Raw genomic sequence first — 26,066 nt, 5'->3', positions numbered from 1 at the left:
ATAAAATAGATGTCGATGACAATGCTGTTATAAGAGCTGATACAGCATATAGCTTCTCTATTCTTATTTCAAAAGGGAGCAGACAATCAGCTTCTGCTTAATCACCCGTTTTAACACTCGCCCTTAGCTGTGATCAAAAAGCACTATAAGGGTGTGAGCACGAACTGCGAGTGTGCTGCTGCCATCAGTGAGCTCTTTTGGAAAATCAATGCAGTCATGCCTCAAGTGTAGACTCGGAGGAAGAATATTTCAAAGTTTTAATAATTGGGATTCAACTGATCCGGAGCTGCCTCCCCTACAGTTTCAGCACTTCACATTTCTGAGAGCTCTTTGCATAACTCGGCGTGATTGGTCGTGATTTCTCAAGCAGAACCCTGAGCGGCTGACAAGCCGGTGCGACATTGTTGAGAATGTCAAGGCGGGTCAATCAGCACACTGTCAAATGAAAGCTACCAATTACCTCGCGACCAATCACGCGGCGTGCAGGTTTGCATGCAGATTAGTCATGGAAGAATCTGTTTTTTTAACACCAAATATTTGGTACTTTAAAAAAACTCATTGCTGTCATAGAAACTGCATGGTTTCCTGTTAAACGCTGTAGCCCTGCTGTCATCAGAGGGAGCAAAGGGTTCATTTGTCTCCCTCCCATATCTAAAACACAACTGAGAGATAAATATTTGGCTATGTCACGCTGCTGCTCAGAGTGAAAAGCACCCTGTGAAAAAATATGACAGAGTGCATTATTCATCACATCACAGCACTAATACATTCAACAGCATCAGACAAAAAGAAATGTGAAAGAGGAGGAATGTGGGAATGCAGTCCACCAGGAGGCCACTCGATCATGCTGTCGTAAACCTCCATAACGAGGACTGCCTGGGATTTCTGCAAATATAAATCACTTCACTAATATGACCGTAGCATGGTGGCTGACCACAAGCCCTAGCTGCCAACTATCACAAAAAAAAAAGAAGTGGAAAACACTTACACGGAAACAACACCCTCCCCCATCCCACAGTCCAGTTGTACTGACCCGAAAGGCAGAAAGCAATTTCAGCCGAGAGTACAAGCTTTATTACAGGTCTTGATGGAAATGAATGGTGGGGTGGAGAGCTCGACAGGGTAATGCCTCACATTCCTTGTACTGCTTTCTGGGTCAGGCGTTTCCTAAGATTCCCTGCTGCGTGTGGCACAGGCATACATACAACACAGAAGGACACAGTCACAAGCACACACACACACACACACACACGTATAGCGTGGTAGCCATGGATGGAGACAGATATCTGAGTTTGCATTCTGCGTGTAGAGGTCGGTATCACATGGGTCGTCTAAATTCATTATTGACTGATAATAAGGCTGCTGGCAAGGACGACTGCTTGGCAACATCTTGCCTCCTCACCATATTATACAGGAATATGATATAGCCTCTGAATTAATTAACTCCCACTGTGAGACTGTAGGGGATATGTTTACAGGCCTTTAAAGAATGTCATTGGAGATGGTGAGAGATATTTTATATTTCCTGCCTTTGAAATAGGGAAATCTGTTCATCAGTCATTAGCAAACACAGTCTCTTTGAGCAAAAGGACAATAAGCACGGAGCCTGCAGTGGTATTGACTGGGCTAGAAATTAATTTGTGTTCCGCTCAACATTAATTAATCACTTTTAAGAATGGTACCTTAGCCAAACTACACAGGATGTTTTGACATTGGTAGTCCTCAGAACATCCTTGTGTCCAAAAAGCGTCCATTCAGAAATTAATTACCGTCTTACCATGGCTGCACCGTCGCTGTGAGTGCAAGCTGTTTTAATTAGCACAGCGAGAGCGTAAGTTATTCAGTCAGTTAATTCTCTGTAATGCAGCACAAGCCAATAAATGCGCACACAGTTCACCCAGTGAAGTGTATATACAGAGCAGCGTTTGTGCATGCGTGCAAACACAAATCGGCCTATACACACACACTGTATGTATGCATGCACAACCCGCTGTGCAGTACGCCCAGCTGGAGGGGACAAAAGCCAGACACACAAAGGAGAGCAGTGACCAAGAGCAAGAACAAAAGAGGAAGAAAACGATCATTTAAGTCATTTCCTGCATTGTTAACACCCAGCTTTAAGAGGTTGATGCATTCCGCGGAGACCGCTAACACAGCCGTGTCTTTTCAGCGCCTGTGCATGTTTCCAAATCCCCTTCCCTGCTCTGAGACAATCAATAGAAAGCTTTTTCGCAGTGGACAGCCAGGAATACAAAGGACCCCCGGGTAATAAAAGTCAGTCCCTGATGTCGCAACTTCAATCTCTTAGCTGCTGGTAAACATCATTGATGAGTAAATAAAGAAAACATGCAGCGGCTCCCGGCAGCCACTTCCCTCTGCAGGTCAGGGCTCGACTTTAATTCATCTTCTCCTATTTATGAAAAAATGTCTGCCTCACCTCAGATGCGAAGCTATAGGTAACAAATGTGCACCATATCGAGACAAGTTGAGGGGGGTACGGAAAAATTGCAACAATATTAGAAACATAAACTCTGGGTTTGTGTCATGTGAGGTGGACTATATTGTCGTTTTTCTCACAGGCAAGCCTCTTGCCCTTCACATTAAAAAGAAATACAGACTACTGTACATTCAGAAAACAACAGCTCAGAGACATTCGTTTCCCTCGTAATCCGTAACTCTTTGTTTTCTGTTCGCCGGTGCAAGGAGCCAAGACATATCTGATCACCTCAACTGGTGGTCTATGTCTTCCTTCTTACTGTAGGACATATGGCATGCCTGCTTGAAATAAAGCATGAATAATGACTTTCCATCACTCCACTGGGGTTACACATGGTATTACAGTACAATCGTGAATTATTTATAGCTTCTTTGCCCATCTCTTATATCATGCAGTTACAAAACAAGCACAGTATGTGAAGCAGTCCTCAGCATGCATGAGGCTTCTTTCACTGATAACCTGATATCAATAGGATTTCAGTTTTTTTTGCCTGCAAGTGAGAAAGATGACATCTGAAGGTCATTCTAGCATAAATTCTCGATGCACAGATGAATACGCATCATGGGGTAGCCATTTCCATTTGCTGTTTCAGTCAATTCATTGAATATGCATCAGGTCATGATTTCTAATGCTCCTCCGGTCCACGCAGAGGTAATTAAACCGAATATGATCAACGGCCGGGTGTTAAAGCAGCTCAACCTGAAACAGCAGCTTAGCAACTGGAGGTGAAGCAGCAGTTATGGGGAAAGAGGAGAGGAAGGCCAGCAGCAGATTAACGGCCAAGAAGAAGAAGGTAATCAATGAGACCTATCAAGAAAAATAATAAAAAACAAACTGTTCACATAACAGTTTGGACCTGACGGTGTCCTTGAAGGCATCGTTAAAGCGCCGCCACGAGAGCGGCTTCAGAGAAGTTTTAATCTTCCTCAATGTTTTGAATAAGAAATGATTCAATTATTCAGACAAACTTAATTTGTATAGCACATTTTGTACATTAAAATGCAATGAACCCTTCAGGTGATGAGCCAGGTTGACTGCTCTCATGCTTCCTTCATGATGATCAGTGGGGCATTTAATACACAAGCAACTTTTGTTAATTTCCCTTTCTAGATGTGACATTATGACATGCCTATTGTTTTTTTAAATTAAAAACAGAGTGTTATTTAAGAACACACGTTCTTTTAAATGTTTTCAGTGGCAATTCAAGGTTCAAAAACATTTAGAGATGATTCGAATGTGGGATTACAGTCATCTGGATGAGGAAAGATTACAGGAGGCCATTTATTTTTCTCAAAGGAATAGTTTAGAAAATACATTTATTTGCTTTCTAGTAAACACTTTCTTGCTCAGAGTTAGATGAGAAGAATGATACCACTCTCATGTTTGTACAGTAAATATGAAGCTAGCTAGAGCTTACTCCCAGTGCTAGCCTATACCAGATAAACAGCTGAAATCGGCTACTTTTGTTACATGAAACCAGATACAAACAGTGTATCAGCTGAATTGACTGTATTATTGTTAATATTGGATCTTATTTAGATGTAACTGCCAGCAGTAGTGGCTTTGCAGCCGTGTTGCCAGCTGTTTGTTAACACTTCACCAAGTGGAAGATATTGTAGCTGTCAGAAATTCCTCACATGTCCGACCTGGACAACTCTGAGGCTCATATGAACAGTTTTTCCCAGTCGGCAGCTTGTAATTACGGTCTAAACGATATGTTGTCAGTGCAGCATTAGCTAAGCATAAAGACAGGGGCGAATAAGCTCATTTCCCAAAATGTCAAACTATTCCATTAACATTTTCAATATATTAAATATGTGCATCTCTGTTTGAAACCCGTATACAAATATACCGAGGGAAGTTCACCATCAGATTGACACAATGAATAATCAAACATGAAACCCTCAGGTTAGTGTCTCAGTACTACGTCATGAGAGAGAGTAAAATTGCCTGTTTGATTTGATATTGTATGTCACGCAGATTTAGACCACATTACTTACTATATATACTTATTATTAAAGACCCTGGAGATAAAGATATCATCAAAGTACCATTTTCCCACTCAAATAAACACACAGAATATGGCACACATTCAAGTTTGCATGTGTAGATGGCTTGCACAAACACTGTATGCATACAGATGAGTGATTTGAGAACAGGCTTTTTCATCCAAATGCAACAGCTGGACTGGAAGTGTGGCAACAGGTTCTTCTTCGCCCCCTAACACATCTGACAGCCACAAAACCACACGGTCTACTTTTCTGTCTCTTTGTTTCCCCTCTTATCTGTCTCTTTGTCTTGCTTCCTCGCTTCCTCGCTGTCTGCTCCGCCACTTTAAACCCCCCCCCCCCCCCCCCCATCTCTCAGTCTCCTTTTCTTTCTCAGTGAATTTCTCTCTCTAAGCAGTCGCACTCCAGCCAAAACAGATGAGTCTGGAATGTTCCCACACTGCACACAACGATAGATGACAGCAGTCCTCAATGGGATTGTGTGTGTGTGTGTGTGTGTGTGTGTTTTTCTTGCCTCTATATGAGAATATTTTCTTATCTTTATTCTTTCTCTCTTCAGCAATTCATCTTTTCTCTGTTTATGCACACAAAAATCGCATGGTCTCCAGTGTCTCTCTGCCTCTCCGTTTCTATTTTTCCTCTGTTCAGGGACATCCAGTCATCTGCCTCGAAATTAGGCTATTCCATGCCGTTGCCCAATTGCCCAACGGCATGAGGCTCTGACCGCAGCAGTTAAACTGAGCGAGGGCTTCAGTCTGCCTTTAAATTCTACAGTAAAACCTCGGCAATACCATCTGTGTGGACAAACACTAGGCATTTTTCTTGCAGCATATATGTGTCATTGTGCAAAATAAATATGTGTTGAGTGTGTGCAGGAATATATTCCTAAATGAAAGAGTGCATGTAAGTGTGTTTGATTACTGAAGGACAGGTGTACTCTTTCCTCCCCCCTGCTTCACTCTGATACACAGCCATGGGCACACCTGCCTGCCTCCATCCCACCTCCATCTATATTTATCCATCCTTCTTCTTCTCTGTTTCTGCCTCTTTCCTCTTTCTGCTATCCCTGATTTTCTCCCATTCGTCTCCTTTTTTTCTGGGCGGTACAGAGGGCCAAAGTAAAAGCTAAAGCCATATGAGCTGTCTTCTCTTTTCGCCACTATTTATTGGGTCATCTCTGTTTTCCATTCCTCAAATTTTCTCCTCTCGCTCTCTTTCTTCATTTCGCTCGGAGCCCGGCTGGCTAACATTGTGAGCCAGCTGTGAGGCGGCAATCAAACGAGCTCCTGCTGGACCCCCTGGGGTTCTGCTGACACTACACACACAGAAAAGGAGAGGGGGAATGTGTGCACGTCCTTGCACGCTCTCACATGCACGTACACACACACACACACACACACACACAATCACAAAACCAGCAGGTTAGGGACAAGCGGATGTGCACCAATAATGAAGAACTGGACAAAGTTGTGCATAATTTTGGTACTGACTTGGTTTTGGCTCTTTTCACAAGAGGATTGCTTTATTCCTTCCAAGTCCAAATTACACCTGAATCACCTTTAGGATTTTCTCTGCCTCTTGGGGAAGGGTCATGGTACAAATTCTGAACGTCTCTTGCACTGAAAGGATATGAAGTGAATGTGCAAAAGGCTGTGCGCACGCACGCACACACACACACACACACACACACACACACACACACACACACAGGGGTACACCTGTACTAGACAAACAATTGCCTAAGAGCACAGAAGTAAACACAACCCCTGTTAAACATGCAGGAGAGCAAAAGACCTCTTGTAAATCTAGCAGCCAGCCCTTAATCCCCCTTCAACCCAACCTTTCTCCATGCCTGAGCTACACTTAAAGCCAGCTGACTGCATGTTACAGGCAGTAAACAGGTATGTCTTCAGTCAGTGCCTGAGTGCGTTGTTATGTCATGGTTGAGAAGAGACCCCCAGTGCGGCTCCATAACCCACTTACCGGCAGCCAGACAGACTGAAGATCGGAGGAGCAGGCTTAGGTGAGTCATGCATCAGCACTGCATTAGCTGGAGAGAGAATTTCAAATCAGGATGGGAGTCTATAGAGAGACAGCACAGGGAGTTGGGCTAGCTTTCTGACTGACTTCAAATTCTGCTCAATAAAGGGTTTCATAAGGACATTCAAACACTGCACAGAACAGTCATGTCTCAAGACTCCAGTCTACCACAATCCACCTATATCCATCATAACACACAAGTTCGTACAGAGGAGGTATCCTGCCCTGTCGGGCTGCGTATAAACCTAATGATACCATAACCACTTTTCCCTCCCACCATGATCAGTTTCATAGGATTAAAACCGTTACAGGAATAGTTCGATATTTTGGGAAATACACTTATTCACTTTCTCGCCGAGAATTATACTAGATGAGAAAATCAATATGTTTGTAAGGTAAAGCTATAGCTGGAGCCTGCAGCCAGTTAGCTTAGCTTAGCACAAAGCTGGTTCCAAACACAGTGAAACAGCTAGGCCTACCAGCACCTCTAAGGCTAAAGCACTATTTCCCAAATTGTCAAACTATTCGACTTATTATTTTATAAAAGTTAGATGAGAATATTGACCCCACTCTCATGTTTGTACTGTAAATATAAAGCTACCGCCAGCAGCCAGTTAGCTTAACTTAGCATAAAGGCTGGAAACAGGGGAAGACAGCTAGCCTGGCTGTCAGAGACAACAAAATCCATCTACCTGTTTGTTTAATCTGTACAGAAACAGAAAATGTGCATTTTTCTTTTACCTTTAGAAAGAGCCAGGCCAGCTGTTCCTCCTGTTTAGAGTCTCTTTGCTAAGCTAAGCTAACCAGCTTCAGGCCCCAGCTTCATATTTACCATACAAACATGAGGGTGGTCTCAATCTTCTCATCTAACATTGGCAAGAAAGCGAAAAAGTGTATTTCCCAAAATGTCAAACCATTCCTAGTTGAGGTTTTTTGTGTTTGCAACTTTTTTTCTGTAGGAAATCCTCTTAGTGAAGTTTAGTCTTATAGCAGTAAGTAATGTGCAAATGAGTGAGTGACTTGCTTTCACAATGAAATGTGATGTTGCTCAACAACCAATCCTAAAAAAGGCTGTGATACAGAACTATTCGTGACATTACTTCCAAGTATTTAAGCTGTTCAGCGTTGCAAAATTTCAACCATCCAAATCCAACTCCCAGGTGACATAAAAAGATATTTCCCTTGAGCAGGAGAAGCCTGCTTTGGCTCCCAGTTGTGAGATCAGAATAGGAAACTCATCTGTTTCACTAGCCTAGCTCAGCCTAGCCCTGTCCCATCTCAACCCAACTGTGACAACAAAGCTAATTACCGAACCTCCGATCCCACAGTGCTGACAGTCTTGTTAGCCTCCGATTTACACTTTTAATTGAATCAAGCGTATCGGCATCATCTGGCTCATACTAAGTATATTTGGCTGCTTACAAGAGCCAATATGCAGATCAGTTCAGTTTGATTAAGGATGAGTTCAAAATTAGCAATCCATACTGATGACACACCTGGAAAAGGGTCCCATTCACACCTCATATTATGTGATCCGATGTCATGGACCCTTAATTTCTTTTACATCTGTTCACATCCTGATTCCAGTGTTTGGTATGTGCATTTATATTCAGCATTAACCTGTGTTTTTTATCATCCAGATAACAAAGTGAAGGTTTTTTTTATGTGTAGATGTGGGGTCAAAATGACAATAGGACAAGGCTGCCCAGATGCCCGCCCACACAATACTCCACAAAACACACTTAATTCTTTTATCCTGCCATAATCTTGACCTTCACTTTACAAGGAGGCATACGTGTAATAACTGAGGCTACAAGGTCTGCTTCACCCTGCCCTCCTTCTGCATCAGCTCGTAAATCCTCGCCCAGAGTAACTCCAATCCTCTTACCATGAATATCTCTTCACATCTCTGCCTTGAATTTGAAAATCTATACATTTTAGCTGATATTTTTATCCTGACAGTGAATGCTGAGGGGATCAAAACTTTTGCCCTCCAGTTAAAGCAGTTCTTGATTCCTGCTGGAAAAGCCTGATCATGTTCATGTGCACGAGACAAAAAACTAGTTTGACATTTCAGAAATGCGCTTATTCGCCTTAGCTGCCGAGAGTTAGATGAGAAGATTGTAAGTAAATATGTAGCTGGAGCCAGCTGCTGGTTAGCTTAGCTTAGCATAAATTGGAAACAAGTGGCTCTGTTAAAAGGTAACAAAATCGGCCAAACCAGCCCCTCTAAGGCTCAATAATTTGCAGGTAATATCTTGTTTGTTTAGAAATGACAATTTGCCATTTTACAGCAGGTTATGTGCAGGGCTATTTCTTGGCCAGTAACTTCCTGGAGTCTCCATGGTTGCTTGGCAACTGTAGAATAAGCATCCAAATAGATAGATAGATAGATAGATAGATAGATAGATAGATAGATAGATAGGTAGATAGACAGATAGATAGAGAATGTATTGTCCTCCATTAGAGGAAATTTGTTTCCTCAGCCTGTACACAATTCTCAGCAAGAAAGTGTAAAGATAAGTGTATTTCCCAAAATGTCAAACTAGTCCTTGAACTATCCGAGAAGTAAGATACAGGTCCAATGACCACAATGTCTTTTTCAACATCCAGGCAGGAAGTTAATCATGTACAGCATTCTGCCAGATAATGTAGTGTCTGATGCAAACGATCTGATATTAAATGACCATACAGGTTTCAGAGAAAGTGCTATGTTGAAAGAGAAGCCTGAGAATAGGCAGAGTTTGGCAGCCTCTGCCAAATGATTGTCTGCATAGTAGGGAGCGTTGCACGGTTAAACAGCCACTAAACGCATCCTCAGCCCTTGTAATTTGAGATAATGGCTTTGACATTTCAATGTCAGACCTACTGCGAGCCACAGCAAGCAGGCTTCCTGAAAAGCAGGGCACAAAAGTTGGAACAGTGATGCTGCTGAATCTGTAATCTCTCATCCCATTACTCCCCCTGATCCAGGAGAGTGAGAGAAAAGGGGACAGTCAGCATTTATGTATATATCTGGTTCTAGTACATTTAGCTTTAAAATGGATGCCTGTTGGATGAGTTGTAAAAGTAATGCAGGAGGCCTAGGTTGAACAATGGCAGCACACTAAGCTCATTTTAGCTTTAGAATCAAAGAAAACAAATTGCTTCTCATCAAAACAGCTTCTTCCCTTCCCTTTAAGATAATAATGAATGGATCAATGGTTAAATACCAAACAAGTGGCTCAAAACACGTTAGGAAGTTAAAATCTTCTTCAACAAAAAGACCCCCTGACTGTGCCTTCAGATGGATTTGAATAAACAATAATAGAGGAACAGCTGATGTGTTTGCTGCTCCAGTCCTTGAGCTAAGAATCAACTTGGGCTATAAAAGCACATTCATTCCCCCAAATAAATTGCAGGCAAGCGTCAGGCACATCACTTTGCCCGCATTAGAAGGTAACGCCCCATGACAGGCTGTAATTACCCACAGACGAGAGACTCAGCTGTAGAGGAGCAGGAACAGGGAAAGGCAGTTGAGAATTGGCGTGTCGTTGTATCTATGCATGTATCTGAGTGTTGATGTGTGTATGCGTTTGAGTGTGTGTGCGGCGGGCTCTGATTCAGCACATCCACATGGGCCCTCAGAGGCGGCCAGATCTTTTATTACCTAATCCAGTTTAGGAGATGAATCCGGACCATAATCGAATATTCTCATAAATGATTCCCGCCATGTACATGAGTCCATGACTTTAGCTTTAACCACAGATTTGCAGGCCACAGCAATGAAAAGAACCCCCACACAAAGACAGCATTTTATACTTGTCTCTTTTTCACTAATTGCCACTGTTAATACTCTATATTATACCTGCCTAATGGTTTGATATTTACCGCAAGAGAGTGTGAAAGGTTACCCTGGTTCATGCCATTTTTCTCCTCTGCTCTCCTTGTTGCGTGTCATAGATGAAAGCTGATATGAAATGTTGCTTGTAATGTCAGCTTTCATCTTCCCAAGGTCTCCCCAAAACCTTGCTCTGTGCCTAATAGAGCCCTTCAGGCACGAGCCAGGCCACAGCCCTGCTCCCTGAAACTGGCGAAATACCCAGCAGCAGCCTCGGACACATGTCCAGCCAGGCGCTGCGGCTAACTGAGGTGAAATCTCAGTGAGCAAATCCCTCAGAGATAGTGTGTCATGTATTGTTTCATTTTCCCTTTACACTCATTTTTCTTCTGCTCACAATCCTAATATTTGCCAGGCAATGCTAGCGTTTCCACAGAGTGAGTATTTGCTCAGTGTCTGCAAAGCCAGCCATGTTAAATGAGCCTGTCTACTACCATGTCTTACTTTCTCCTTTCTATTCCCATTTATGATTTCTCTTTTATCATTTCCATTTAATCCAACTTGTATGTTTGTTTTCTCTCCCTACATTTCTCATACAACAACATCAGACAGCAACATTTAATCAGTTTATTATCCCAGTTTCATTTTGACATTTTCAGTTATAACTCAAGTGAGGCACATGGGGGAATTACATGTGGAAAATGCCACTTGACCGCTTGGAAACATCACAGTGAAACACAAACCTTAAGGCAGCAATCCACTCCAGAGTTTAGGGATGTGATCCAACACAGCAAACAAAGGAGGAAATAAAGGATGGTCAACATGAGTTCCTAAGGTCAGTGCGGCAATAAAAAGCATTGGGAGCTCCTTGATTTGTCTTTTTGCATGACACGTCACTGTTTCACAGCAAAGCAAGGACAACAGCTACAGGACTTACATGCACTGTTTGTGACTTCTTCAACTTGAATTACTTTGTGTAAATACACAGGGTGAGGCACAATGCAGGGCCGGTGTCTAGAGATGATACACTGTCTCACAGCCGACGACATCTTGTCATCAGCTTATTCAATTCAGGAGTAACAGCATATCTAAACTGTCTGAAAGTGATGAGGAGAAGTGGCAGGTTGGCATCTTGGACTGTCCCGTAACCAGAGGGTCACTGAGTTCAGCCCAACAACAGTCATTCTGTCTGTCCTGTTGAAAGGCTTTAGGAAGACACTGAGCCCTTCCCTGCTCACACAGTTTAAATTAAGAATGTGAGCTAAATCCTCTGAATATAAATGAGAGGCAAGGCAAGGGTATGTTATACATACATTTACATAGAGAAAATTAGGCATCCATATTACAAATGACCCAAAATCAAATTTCAAGGCACTTTAAGGCACTATATTTTGCTGTAAAAAAAAAAAAAGGCATGTTGTAACAAAAAAAAAACCTTTCCAAAGAAATAATTATGCAGTAATGGCAAAACAGTATTCAAAAACATAATAACACACAGTCCCGAATTATAACAACAGAAACACACTTTGGTCTTTTTATGTTTTTTTTAACCTCATCCTATATAAAGAAACCATGGTTACGTACTTAATATGGTTTTATCCACTGTAATTGTGATATCTCGATTTTTTGAGATCACCATAGAAAGCACAGGGTTATTTGACCTGGCTTTTCACTCCCTCATTTTACACAATATAATATTGAGCCGGTTATTTGCTATGAAATCATCAGCACAATGTCTCTGCGTCATATGAATTGATGTGAAAATACATTTGGGAGGAGTTGAACATTTGAACTTTTCCGACAGAGGGCTACATTTTACTCATGGGATAAAATCTGGTACTATTAAGTATAGGAGGATTTTTTTGCCCCCTTCTATAAACACCTTGTACCCAGCTGTTAAAACACAAACTACCAGTCAAAATGTGCATGTCAACTTCCCTCATTTCTAAGAGTGCACCAGTTTAATGCCCTGCCCAGTGTCCAGTACAGCTGGTGGGAACCAAGCTAGTTTACACCTCCTGAAGCAGCGCAGACACACGCTACATAACCAGAACAGGTTGAGGCCACAGCACCAGTTGGAGAGGTGCACCATGGGATATGTAGCCTTGGGAAAGTGGGTCTTCCAATGCTTGGCCACGTCACTTCCAGTGGGCAGATGAAGCGTGTAGTCGCTCCAGCGTTTGGACACGCCGTAGGCGGCCGTCACAGTCCTTCCCTTTTCCGACCACTGGGTGTCACTGTCTGGGTTGCAGTTGAACTCCACCCATTCGCAGGTGAAGTCCCCGAGGAGGGGGATGTCCCCAGACTCTGGGTCCACCCTGGTGGCGGACAGCTCAGCCCCCTGCACGGCTACATGAACGCCCTCCACCTTGCGCACCTCCTTCACCCAGGGGAGGGCGTTTTCAGTATCCAGGACGAGGATGAGACGGGAGCAGTGGCCAGCGTTCTTCTCCCTCCACAACTCCAGCAACTGGGCAAGGTGGAGGCTCTCACCTCCTGCAGCAGGAGTTTTGGGGAGAGAATGCAGGATGGGGAGGGGAAAAGGAAGGAAGAGAATGAAATCACTGTTCAAGCACATAACCCTACGTTTTGTAGATTAAACCCTTTTTGAACTACATATCTCTGTGGCATGTGTCAGGTTCATTTGCATTTTTATATTTTTACATAGCTAAAACTCACTTATAGAGATGCACCATGGTGGTTATAGAGGCACCATTGGTTCAGCGTCATGTTCAAGGACATTTCAGCAGACACATAGCTGTTGATGGACACAGTGGCTTTGCAGGGATCAAACCTGTCAACTTTCACTTGCGGGGCCGTCTGTCTGTCTAACTGCTGTCATCACAGCCACATCAATTGCACAAAGATGCTGTTTTCCAGATGGCAGATCCAAAAGTACAAAGATCAGAGCTGTGGTACCTCGCCAACAGATGTACCGAATTATGTCTATTACCTCAAAATCATCATTTATTGTAGGAAAGTGCAGGGTAAGTAAATAAGAGCTGAGGAGAAAAATGACTCCTGCTGCTGCTGGCCACAGAGCAACTCCACCAAGGAGTGATTTATATTTGGATAGAAAATTTGGCTCCTTCCTCATGCCTAAAAATCTACAACAAGGCAATTTGGAGACACTGCTGTTGCATTAGTAAAGCAATTCGCAGGCATGTATCCACTGTGATCAGCAGAGTAAAGACAATATAATTTCGGGCTGCACAACACCGCCATAAAAAGAGTGAAAATATGACTTGAAATCAGATAGCCCCAACTTGGATTTCACAAGAAGTCCAGTGTACAATTAACCACTGAACACCGACTGTAAACGTTGCTTCAGGATGGTGACACAGGGAAGTGATTATCTTTTCAAAGGGGATTTTTTTTCCCCCTTGTTTGCAGCAGCACGCAGAGATAATGTGTCAAGTAATCTCTGAACAGAGGAGCTGGAGCTGACACGGCGTTAACCTGCTGTGATTCTCATTTCTGCTGAGGGACTGCTCATGTCACAGCAGACCGTCTGCAACTTTCACAGAATCTCTCTGCTGGAACCAAACTTCTGTGGCGAGTCCTTTTCAGCAATCTTAACTCTTTTTGGCTCACTCGTCTCATCTGTGCACGTCAGACTCTGACTGACAGAGGAGTGGAAATGAAAAGAATGGAAATCAGATTTTGATGCAAATCCAGTTTGCAGGGAGAATGCAATATCTACCAAATGCCATCCGATGCAGCAGCTCCGCAGTAAATACTACTTCGGTAATTGCTGACCAACCTTAAAGAGATACAACTGATATGCACCTTGCTGACACCCACCTTACTGTTCGTTGTGATGATTGAAGGTGGCGAATGTAAGCATTTTGATGTTTACAAAAACTGCTTTCACTTGAGGCAACTGTCAGCATCCTACAGTAAAGCTTTCATATATAACCCTGCTGGGAATGCAACAGCAAACATGGCTATTAATAAGGCACCAAACATCACTGCTATTGTATAATACAATGATACAGTGGCTCCCAACCTTTTTTGTCTTTGCCTCCACAGCACTGTCAGATGAACTTAAGTCCCCCCAAACTGGATGTTATTTAACACTATTTATTATTACAGTGGAAATGTTACAATATTCTTTTATTCAATTGAAGTGTCAATGTTCAGGTCAGTTTTGGTCAAGTTTATATTTGTACTACTACCACTTGGAGTGACAGAAGCTGGACATTTCACCAATGTATCCACCTGCCTTTAACTTTATAATCATTTGTCTAATACTATAATCTATCTATTTCAACAGTTTCTCCATTATATTTACCTAATTATTTGAACCTGTGTATTCGTACCTAATAGCGACTTCTCTGCTCACTTGCTAACTACTTACTCATTGACGTAATGTTCATGTGTTGCAGCTGAATCAATATGTAAATATATATTTGAATCAAATAGTAATTTGTATTTGTTCTGGATGAGGTACAATATTTCCATGTACTCCCTGGGATACAAATATCCCTGGTTGGCAATCACTGTAATAATAGGTCAACTCTGCTGGTGGTAGAAATGTAATCTGGAGGAGCAGAATTGGTTTGTCATCGTCTTTTGGATGGAGAATGGTTGTTAGTCTTATTTTGATCTCATGTTACTTGTTGTTTTATGCATTTTAATGTTAAGTGCATTCAGGTTACCTGTAATGAAATATGCCACATAAATAAAATTGCCTTGCCTCGCCTAGAATGGTAAGCACATGGTGGTATTGCAGTCAAATAAAAAAATCAATGGCTGCTGAAATAAGCATGAAAAAAAAAAATGACGTGAATGGCTGAGGAAGAGAGGGGATTTAACTGTGAGGACTGATCGTTTTCCAAGAAGGTAACGAAAAAGCAAAAATATGTGGGGTCTCACCAGCCAGAGCCCAAGCCCCGGTGCCTTTGTGTGTGTGCCCACTGTAGAAAATCAGATAGGTGTCATGACGGGGCCCGTCTGCTGTACGAAGCTCCAGAAAGTTGCGTAGCTTTGTGTGCACGACCTCCAGCGTGACACCACTGGTGGAGTAGTCGCAGCCAAACGTCTGGATCATGTGGTGGGAGAAGAGGCGCTGCACGTTGCTCAGCATACCCGTAGAGCGCAGGTTCAGCTGTTGTACCTGCTCAGGTGGCAGGAGAGTGGGCTGGCCGTCAGCACTGGACAGAAGAGAGAGAGAGAGAGAGAGATGAGAGGATGTGAGAAAAACTTGGATGTTAATCTTTTTTTTTTAAATTTTTTTTGATCTACTCCGAGGGAGACTGTAGTTAGGTGACTTGTCAGCAGCAGGGGTGGAAGAGAGGGACGGGGCACAAGCAAGCGAGAGATGAATGAGTGAGAAGTTGATAGTTTGACACACTGGGGTGGAGCAGCTGTCTGCATCAGCGGGGAGAGAGGAGACAGAGAGCAGAGGATGAGAGGAGATGGGGAAAAGGAGATGGAAGGAGTAGGAGTGGTGGATCACTGCTGAAGGAAATTACATTAGCCTCAGGGATGTAAAGGGAGTCAAGAATGAAAGGAAAGTAAGAAAATGGCACAAAAGGAGGAAGTATAGAGGGGAGAATTGAGCAGCGTGACAAGAAATGAGAGTAGGAACTGATGTCAGTGAGTTAGTGAGATAGTTGAGGGCAAAGTGATTTTATAAAAAGGTGTGTGTAGATGCATGTGGCACAAAGCCCTGCCTGATGATAACACACAAAGTCAAGGCTAGCAGCTATTTAGTGCAGCCTTTCCATCTCTGGACTTGATTTTATTCATGGCCAAGTGGATGGCAAAGTCATGCTTCACTCTTATAGATATAACTGTGGCTAATGTGATGCATAACTGCCATCACATTAGCCACCTCTAGCCTCACCTTGACAAGGACAGGTTAAAGTTTATCTAAAGTGGACTCTCTTTGCATTAGCTTTCCATTTTATATTCTTTTGTGTACTTTTGAAGAATTAGATGAACCTTTTTCTTCATATTTTTGGCATAAGTTGAAAGCCTGCTATAAAGACATACTACACTTGGTCAGAAAATGACATGCTGCAACCTTTGCATGGCTTGGCAAGTTCACCGTTCACCTAAACCCATCTGATCTTTTCAGATCTCATGACGCCCAGGGTAGTGAAGTCTTGTAGTTTGAGATTCAGACCACATCTTCCCTTGTTACACTCTCTCTTTCATCCTTCAAAAAATCCTGTCCTTTTCTTCACAGCTCTCTCAGAGCTCCACCCCATCCCTCTCACAATTCCGCTTATTTTCCTCCTTATTTTGCTCTGTTTGTCCCTCTTTGCTTTTACCACCACCCTCTCTCACTGTTTACAACATCAGTCCTCTCCTTGTGTTTTCTTCCCGTTGTCTCACGCTCCCTGTTATACCCTGCGCGCCTCCCCTTCTCACCTCTATCTCTCTAATCTCTCTGTGGGGCTCTTGTCATTGTGAAAATATGATCTGCAGCCATCAAACAGCCGATTATACACTGCTGCATTCTCATCATGCTCTCAGTCCTCCCCATGGACCTATGCACATACGGCCTCGCATACAGAGCGTTCACACCTCCAATAGGACATGGGCCTGCATCCAAGATCACCTGGAGAGTTAAACACCAGCAAGGCTGGCAGCTCATCTGAATGCTCAAGCTAACAGTTAAAACGTTCCATATACAGAGAGTGGTCATAAATACATATACTAGCCAAAAATCTCCAAAGGCCAGATTTCAAGACCTCCCAAGAGCTCTCGAAGATGGAAACACGAATGTACAACTGATGGCTGGCTTCTGATGTTTAGGAGAAGACGTGTCGGCATCATCAAAACTAACTAGGCTATTTCAAAAAATGCTTGGCCGACTGAAAGGGCACTGGGAGAGGCAGCAGCTAATGGCTAACTGCTCCAGCTGAACAACTTAGTATGCTGCGGAGGGAGCACTGGAATAATCCCTTAAGGGCCCACACATTAGCAGCATGTTTATGCATAGTTATTGGCCTATTTATCCAGTTGGTTTTGTGTTAACTGAGGAGGGAGTTGGAATGAGTGATCATATTTACCAGTGCCTGGGATGCCTTCGACATGTGGGGCAAAGTTGGTCCAGCGTGTGTTTATATGTGTAAATGCAGAGTGTGTTTTGCTGCTACGCGGTCTGCGTGTGTTGTGATTAGTTGAGTATGTAGACTGTCAAACAAAGGCATGCTTAACTGGCGCACTACTACTAAAATTATTAGTCAATAATTAATCTGCATTATTATTCTGACAATCAATTGATTGTTGAAATATTTTTTCACACTCTTTTAATCATGGTGGTGTGCTAGACACGTCAGTGCTCTGGTCATTCTTTTGCACCATGCCTGCTGCCACACCACTCAACTGAAAGCTATGCTGTTGCTTGCTGCTACTACACATTGTAGTTCAAGTCTATGCAAGTTTGTCTGTATGCATCTCTATATTCCTCCCTCTGTTCCCTCTTTAGTACCTGCAGTAAGCAGTAGGTATGACCAGGGCGTAGCCAACACAGGTTCCCCCCAGGCAGCTGCCCAACTCGTGGAACAAGCCGTGGGCCAGAGACTCCAAAGGCAGCACCACCAGCAGCACGCTGAGAAAGAGACCGTTGGAGGGCTGCAAAAAGTGAAAGAATCAGAGTCCCTGTCATTCACCACTCACAGCTTGGACTGAAGCAATCGGACCCAGTTAATTGGTGGTGACACTTTGCAAGACAGTTACACAATACGGGACTGACACAGTGTTATTGTTGCAGGATGAAACATGACAGGACGGGACTAAATGGAGACACAATGCAGTGTATGACAGCAGACTAAACAAACATCACAAGAATAATTACTGCAGTGTACGAGCCTGTACTCTCTGGCTAGCCTTGAGTCTGTAGAATGTAGTACGGTACTTAAGTACAGTTTTGAGGTACTTGTACTTCCATTTTCTGCTATTTCATACTTCAACTCCGCAGAGGCAAATATTGTGCTTTTTATTCCACTACATTTAATTGATAACTTTAGTTACTAGTTACTTTCCAGATTCAGATTAATAATACAAAATATAAATTATGATATTATCATATGAGACTATATTGATCCTCAGGGGGAAATTCACAAATAATTAAAATGAGCTCAACCTTTACCAGCTGCAACATTAAGTGATGAACACATTAGTGCATCAATGATTACAATCCAATAATATAATACACATTATTCTGAAATGGGTCATTCAGCATAATGAGTACTTTTACATTTAGTCCTTTAAGTATATTTTGATGTATTTCTACACTGTGGTATTTCTAGTTTACTAAGATCTGAGTACTTCTTCCACCGCTGCAAATACATAACGCCATGTAGTGACATAAAGCAGATCTTGTGCAACAAAGCACTGTTAGGCTTTATGTGCAATCAATTTCTCACTGTAATGGTACGCAAAGCAATTCAGCATCTGCAAAAACCCACTGTGATTTCATAGCATGGCAATGTGTCTGAGAATGCAAATCAATACCTGCATGGTAAAGTGGAGCCACACTTGAGTTTGCAGAATATATTGCACTGCCTAGGGTATGCCCGAGTTGCAGAATGCGTTACACTCATTCAGTGAACTTTTATGAAGTAGTATACCCCTTAAATGTATTACAATATCTTCTCAGTGCCTGAATATAGTATTACAAGCAAAGGCAGCGCAAAGTACGCAGCCCAGTAGTGGTTCTCGCAGATTGATAATTGATTTGCAGCAGTCGACCCCAAGCTGTGGGAGTCGGGGGATGCTCATGAGCTGACTTACGATTAGGAGAGTCATTTCTATACAATTGCACAAAAGCACTATTCTGCTTTTCAGTTGATCCACACCCTCAAATGCATTTCCATGCAGACTTTTGAAAGGAAGATATAATACATACAATATAAACAATAATGTCTTTGAATAGGCAAATCTATTTGGGTGGGTCTTCCATATAAATGCAATGGAAAGCAGTGAATCCAATGTAACACCCCAAACTGTGGCCTTAAATATTTGAGATTGTACCGGCGTTGCTGTCATTGTACATAGATTTAAATAGTTGACCATATATTGCTGTATTTCAACAGCACATGCAAATAAAAAGCTGTAAAACATCACAAACCACACGCAAGAGCAACACACGCCAACCTTCTCATATGCGAGTGCAGACAGCTCCCACTTTCTCAGGCAAATTTGCAACTGACATCAACAATGTGCAGATCTCAAATTAAGGCTCAGGCCCATGAGACTCTTACACGGTAAACGTCTAATAAGGCTAAATAAGTTATTGCTGCTCTTTATGCAAGTAGATAGGGATATTAAAGTGCTAATTAAATTGGTTCCGCATGAGAGCAGAAGTGCCTCAGCTTGGGGAGCAACTACTAACGACACACTGCCACTAGCATCTCTCTCCTGACTTTATAACATGGGTGTATGATGTTTATAGAGGCCTTGTCATGGAACTCAAAGTGCTATAGCTGTAAGAGAAGAGGTTTCTCAGCACTGTGACTATTAGAAATGTTGACTGCATCAAGTATATGCTATAGGACATTGAATGAAATACCTTTTATCTTTAGATGCTTTGCAAACTTGGCAATAATAATTTCTGATGATAATATTTCTGATATGACTTTAAGTAGTAGTAATCTCTCTTGTGTTTCCTACCTGCCAGGACACAGCTCCCAGTATGACCGTTGACAGTATACTAAAGAACACCAGGCGTTCTGAAATGAGGCAGAAGTGTCGGATGCCCCTGGAGGCCATGACTTGGTCAAGACTGCGGCTACTGGATCGCTGGGCCCGCCAGGCCTTCTGACACTCACTCAACTTGGTGTGGAAGCCCCATATTGTGATCAGCAGAATTATGTGGCAGATGGACCAGAAAAGGCCAAACAGACAGAAGCCTGGGATCACCAGATACCACAGCTCCAAGTGGCCAAGCTACGTAAGGCAAGAGAAAAGTGTCATTAAACACAGCCTTAAATTTATGTGACTAAGCTATACAAAACACAAATCATCATTCTAAAAAACTGTCACTTTTCTCACGTGACAATTTTTGCAAAATGCTGAGTGTACCTTTAAGGCAGCCAGGACAAAGAAGGCCAGCTCAGTAAGACTCAGAGGCAGCAGGGACAGCCTCCTCCACACATTTCCCAGGGAGAGCACTGGTTTCCAGCGTTCGCTAGGCCCCAGTCCACTGAAGTACACATCCAACACGGGCTCACACAGCTGCCTGCCCAGGTAGCAGCCTAAGGCATAAGGGTTGGCTGTGATGCCTAAGGCCTGGAAAAACACAAGAGAGGTAACCAAGGAAAAACTGACCAGGTTGGGCAAAGCCAGGAGGGATTTCATCTTCAGGTCCACAATGAGAGCCCCCAGGGCCACTACCAAGGCTATTATGGCCACTGACTTGTGAAGAAGCATGGTAGTGCTGGCAATGCCAAATCCCAGGAGCTCCAGCAGCTCAGCTGATGTTAGCAAGGTGGGTTTGTACCGAATGGAGCTGCATATTCGCTCAGTTAGAGCCCATACTGTTTTCATGATTATGCTGGCTAAGAGGAGATAGTTGGCGACCAGTTCTTTGACATCTGAATCCAAGGCGGGGCTGTTGAGGAAGCACAGAAGGCCGAGCAAAAAGCCAAACCACAAATGGAACAAGCTCAGACTGGCTTTTTCCATAGCGAAGTAATAATGGAGGATGCTGGCTATCCCCAGGACAAAGAGGCCCAGGATGAAGATGACCAGAATCATTGGTTCACTTGTCACCTCCCAGCGTACGTACATGCCAACGCATACCGCCACAAGGAGGTTGACGCTGGACAGGTAACCCAGGCAACGCACCGATGTAAACATGTCCACCTCCTTGGGTCCGTGGACTGTCAGCTCCTCTTCCTCTTCCTCCCGAGCCATGGCTGACTTGAAAACAACTTATCCAAATGCAGTTAAAGTCTCCGACAGTCAGTTTCCTTCAGTCACCTTCTCTTGACTTACACAAAAGGTTTGCAAAAGGAGGACTATGCCTCTGGATGACATTTCCCAATATCAACCCCTGTGAAGAATTCAAAATGCAGTGTTACTCAAGTATAAGTATTATATTACACTTATTAGTTAGTCATATCCAGACGAATTAGTAAATACTCATCATTAGTAAGTGATAACAAAAAAATCATTCTTGTTCTTGCAACAGTTTTATCGTAATTTACAAATTCCTGATGTCATAAAATGGCTTAATAGGAGGATACAATGGCTAAGAATGAGCTACATTATGACTTTAGACTTAATAATAATTATAATAAGGTTCTCCCACAGTGAAAGGAACAGAAGATCGAGATAAACGTATCAAATAGCTTGGCAACATGTAGCGGTAGTGACTACGGCCCTGCTATCAGTTTATGACGATGTGGCAGCGCAACCTGGAAGTTTGCTAACTTACGTAGCCTCCCTGCTGACTTTTCGTTCACGGTTAGCTAACTCGCTGTTTCACGTTTTAATGCCGTCTCTTGAAATTTCAAAAGCACAAGCAGCAGCCTTTGAACGAACGTCAAAGTGAGCACTTTAACAATGAATCGTAGATAATGTCTTTATCGTCAAAATGTTACTTACATGTTGTTTGTTTGGATGACAGCGGCTATGCTTCCGGATTCCGAAGTATGGCATCTCGCAAGTGTCACAACACTCAAACTTTCGCTTTTTTAGGCTGGGAGTATCGATATGATTTTACACTTTATCTGGCGTACACGAGTCACCGAAAACGTAAATAACTCAAAAGGCGTTACTTCATTCCAACAGTAATGCGGTGCCAGAAGAATTATGTGTTTTAAATGACTTGTTTCTTTTGAATGACGCGTTATCTAGTTTGTTTACATCCCGCTTTGTTGATTTCAGGAGTCCTATGGTGAATGTGTATGGACAAAAATAAGCAACTAAATAAATTCCAGAATAGTCAAAAGAAATTATTAATATATTTCAAGATTATTCAAGATGCTTCTATTTTGCAATTGTTCCAAATGTAATACTATTTTTTTGTTTACAAATGATAATATCAGTTTAACAATTTGAGTGAAAAGTTGAATCTTTGAAAAATGTACAGGGATTTCAGAAAATCTTAGTATTTGGTAGGTCCCCCTTTGAAAATGCATGAAAACCTGATGACCCATGTTATCCCAGCATGATTTGACAATGGTCCAAAGGATTCTTATGATGCCACGTATTGCTTGGCTTTCTGAGTCTTCAAGTGCCCCATAAATAGTTCAATGGGGTTGAGGCCAGGTGACTGTGGAGGAAAGGTCCATGACTGTCACGCTTTTGCTGATTAGAGTCTGGCGTTCTTTATTTAGCAAATTCTGTATCTGTGATGAAGTTGCTTTTCTATCTCTCAGGGAACTAAGCTTGATGTATTGATCTTCTGATGGTGTGGTCACTTTTGGTCTGCCTGATCGTGGTTTGGATACACGTGATCCCGTTTCTGCAAAGCATTTCAGAGTTACATGCGCTGCCCCCTTAGAAACCTTTAGTCTAGCCATGATTTGACAATGAAAAAGCCCTTCTTTGCTCAGAATAACAATTTAATTTGACTTCTGACACTTTCACTTAGTTCTGATGCTGTGTTTCCCACTATTACAATGCTACTTAGTAAGCAATGATCTGCTGGAAACTTGAGGAACAGCCATATTTATAACAGGTGAGCACTGGCTGCAAGCTGAGTTAATTTAACAAGCCCCTGATCAGTAGATCAAGTCGACCTGAGTGTCATCTCAACGCATGATTCAATGGAAGGGATACAGCTTAAAGAAATCTGACCTTTTATATAAAGGAGTTAAGTTGGCCAATGCCACAAATAGTGCAGAATCAAAATATTTCGTCTTCATTTTACATGTCATACATGTCTTCTTGTGTTTTTAAATGTTTCTGAATCCTCAAACGTTGTGATTATTTCCAGGTTTACAAGAAAATATCTGAGATTTTCAATGTGGTGTCAGACTTTTGCACCCCACTGTATATACAAAACTTTAATTGGAAGTCCTAAAAAAAATAAAAATAAAGGACAGCTACAATGCTATAGGGTAGCCCAACTTCAACTTTAAATTCAGCAAAGATTACAGGCTTTTTCTTTTTTTTTTACAGCTGACATTGTTACTTGTCATTGCAGGAAAAGCGCAGGTGGAGCTAATAACAATAACGAGGGCTCTGCGCTGCTGAAGTGTCCCAGTGAGGCAGCATGACAATACCAGGGCCACAGGACTCACGCCTTAATGGCAGGCAGCAACAATCAATGTTATTAATGACACCTGTGCTTTTTCTGCTATGACATGTCAAGATGTCTGTGACTAAGGTCAACTGGTGTTAATGTTAGAGGACAAGCTTTGGACAGATTGCAAATTATATATGCAAAAAAGCTCATGATTTTACTAAGGCAATACAATATTCATGAATAAACATTCCAGAAATGTACAAAAATTAGTCATGCATGCGAACTGTTGGGTTACATGAGGAGCTTCAGTTTGTCTGCGCTATTGATGTTAAAATTGTATTTGTAATTCTATTGTCTAAAATATGTGGTTGAAAAACTCCCTGGTTTTACCGAATTAGGCTTTAAAACATTATTATTATGAAAAAAATCTGTAAAATGTCTGAGAGTAAAAATCCTGTTTCTGTTACTGTTGTATATTTCTGACTAGTCATAGCGGTGAAAAACCATTTACTTGCTCCAATCCTGCAACTCACACCACAAACGTCTGTATCATGGGCTTTGTAGACCCAAGATAAACCCATTGGCCTCTAGGATAAGAAGCCTATTTACTGCATTACTGAGGAGAAGCCTGTTAAAAGGTTTATTTAGGATTTTCTACTGATGCAATGTGATAAATGTAACGATCAGGGGAACATCAAGAAGCAAGCTTACTCAACACCCTGAGGGTTTACTAAAGCAACCCAATGCATGCATGTGTGCGCATTTATATTTGCTTGTGTTTTTCTTCGTGTGTGCGTGCCGCTTTGATCAGATGTTGACATAAGGCACATCTGGGAACACAGTGCTTTAGCCCCCTCGCCTGCTTCCACACACAGCCCTCTTTTCATACAATGTTTATGGCTGAGAGTAAGATGTAAACACTGAAATGTGCAATGATATCTTTGTCCTAAGCAACAATCATTAAATTTTAACTGACCAGAAAAATGTATGTTGAATGGAGGCTCCTTACTGAGTAATGCTAACAATAGGCAGGACAGGCCTCAGCATGGCTTTGATATAAATGTTTCAACCAAGTGAATGACACCAGCTACTCTCAGCTCACATTACTGTGAGTAGCAAAAGGTTAAAACTGGTGCTATACAGAACACTTAATAACAACATCAGTTTCCTCTTGGGAAAGGCTTTTCTGGTGCAGCTGTAGAAGTCTGAATCCCTGTAATGCTTTGAAAGAGTGGAGCTGATTGATTGATGCTAATCCAGTCCCTTTTACAGCTATGCAGTAGCAGTATTACAGTACTGTGGTAACCTGGAAATGTAGTCCCTTTGGTCTGAAGACTACAAAACAAGCTTGGTCATGTAGAGACTCACCAGTGCTGTGAATATGCACCAGCAGTTGCAACTTTATTCACAAAAGGTCTACAGTGTCTGCATGTCCACTGAGATATAGAGGAGGTGGATAACATCAGACAAGAAGAAGCTTTCCTCATGAAGATAAGGCAGCTACTTAAAGAAGAAGGTTTCTGTTAATGATGAACAAGAGGTCATTAGGGCTCCTGTTAATTCCTTCCAACATCCATTTATTTCTGGTTAAAGACCTAGATAAGTAATACAATGAAGAAGTCACCACATTTATTTAATTAGGGCCTTAGCGTTGCATTCATGCATAATTGAGGAATCCAGTGATCAAATAATTTCCCAAAACTGTAGTGTGTGTGTGTGTGTGCAGGGCTGGTATAATGAGCTATCACTAAGAAGAAGGGCGCACAACCTGATCAGAGCTCATGAATGGTGCAGATGTATTATGATGTTTTGAAGGTTAAAGTGCCGAGAGATCGTCAAAAACACACAGATATGCGTGCAGACAGGGGGAGAAAGAGAGAGTTACATTTAAAATGGGGAGGGTTACATGAGGATAGGGTGTGTGAGAGAGAGAGAGCGAGAGAGGAGAGAGAGGAGAGAGGGATATAGGAGACTAAGGGAGACAGGTTCATCTGAATTATGCAAAGGCTACCTTCATTCTAATGTCAGACACACCTCCACACTACCTGCATGTGCCTGACTGCGCAAGACACTGGCAAATCCAAAACACACACGTACCATAACATGCATGTATACACTAAGGCTCGCCTGAGCTATGGATGTTAATTTGCATTGATAGTTTAATGTTAAATCACCATTAATTTGCTACGAAGGTAACTACTTTTAACGGTAAGGTTAGGGAAAATATCGTGGTTAAAAAAAACATTAATGTTTGGTGTGAGATGGGAGATGAATTATGGCCTCTGCCATGAAGGTCTACACATATCCACCATCCTGACCTCGACACCCTTTGTTTCTGCTTCCTGCGTTTGCTCTGAATGTTGGCATTGGAGGTAAGAATCATCATCCAAGTACAAAGAGTCCTGTGTGAAAACATGAGCTGCGATCTGAAAAGCCTTAAAAGAGTGTAGGACAAAATAAAAAAACTATTTCTACTCTTTGGGTCACTTGGGAATTTATCTATCAGGCTTTGTAAGCATCATTGAGCAAAACGTCAGAGATGTA

The 26,066-nt window shown here is 42.3% G+C and overlaps 1 protein-coding gene across 1 annotated transcript; it reads right to left on the bottom strand.

Moving 5' to 3' along the window:
* Window positions 1-10,979: 10,979 nt before the first annotated feature.
* Window positions 10,980-21,241, bottom strand: tmem168a (transmembrane protein 168a). The gene is made up of 5 exons (XM_070929001.1): window positions 20,408-21,241; window positions 19,997-20,272; window positions 17,814-17,956; window positions 15,245-15,522; window positions 10,980-12,862 (listed from the first exon to the last, which is right to left on the bottom strand). Exons 1-5 carry the CDS (start codon window positions 21,239-21,241, stop codon window positions 12,312-12,314), a joined length of 2,082 nt encoding a protein of 693 aa, XP_070785102.1. The 3' UTR covers window positions 10,980-12,311.
* Between the last annotated feature and the right edge of the window lie 4,825 nt (window positions 21,242-26,066).

Source organism: Enoplosus armatus, chromosome 22 (assembly GCF_043641665.1).
Source record: "Enoplosus armatus isolate fEnoArm2 chromosome 22, fEnoArm2.hap1, whole genome shotgun sequence".
NCBI lineage: Eukaryota > Metazoa > Chordata > Actinopteri > Centrarchiformes > Enoplosidae > Enoplosus > Enoplosus armatus.
This window is presented reverse-complemented; position numbering and strand designations above follow the sequence as displayed.

Coding starts and splice junctions, on each gene's coding strand:
- tmem168a (XM_070929001.1), bottom strand. CDS start 21,241: ATGGCTCGGGAGGAAGAGGAAGAGGAGCTGACAGTCCACGGACCCAAG. Junction 15,523..17,813: donor ATACCTACTGCTTACTGCAG/GTACTAAAGAGG, acceptor TCTTCTGTCCAG/TGCTGACGGCCAGCCCACTC. Junction 12,863..15,244: donor CGGGGCTTGGGCTCTGGCTG/GTGAGACCCCAC, acceptor CTCCTGCTGCAG/GAGGTGAGAGCCTCCACCTT.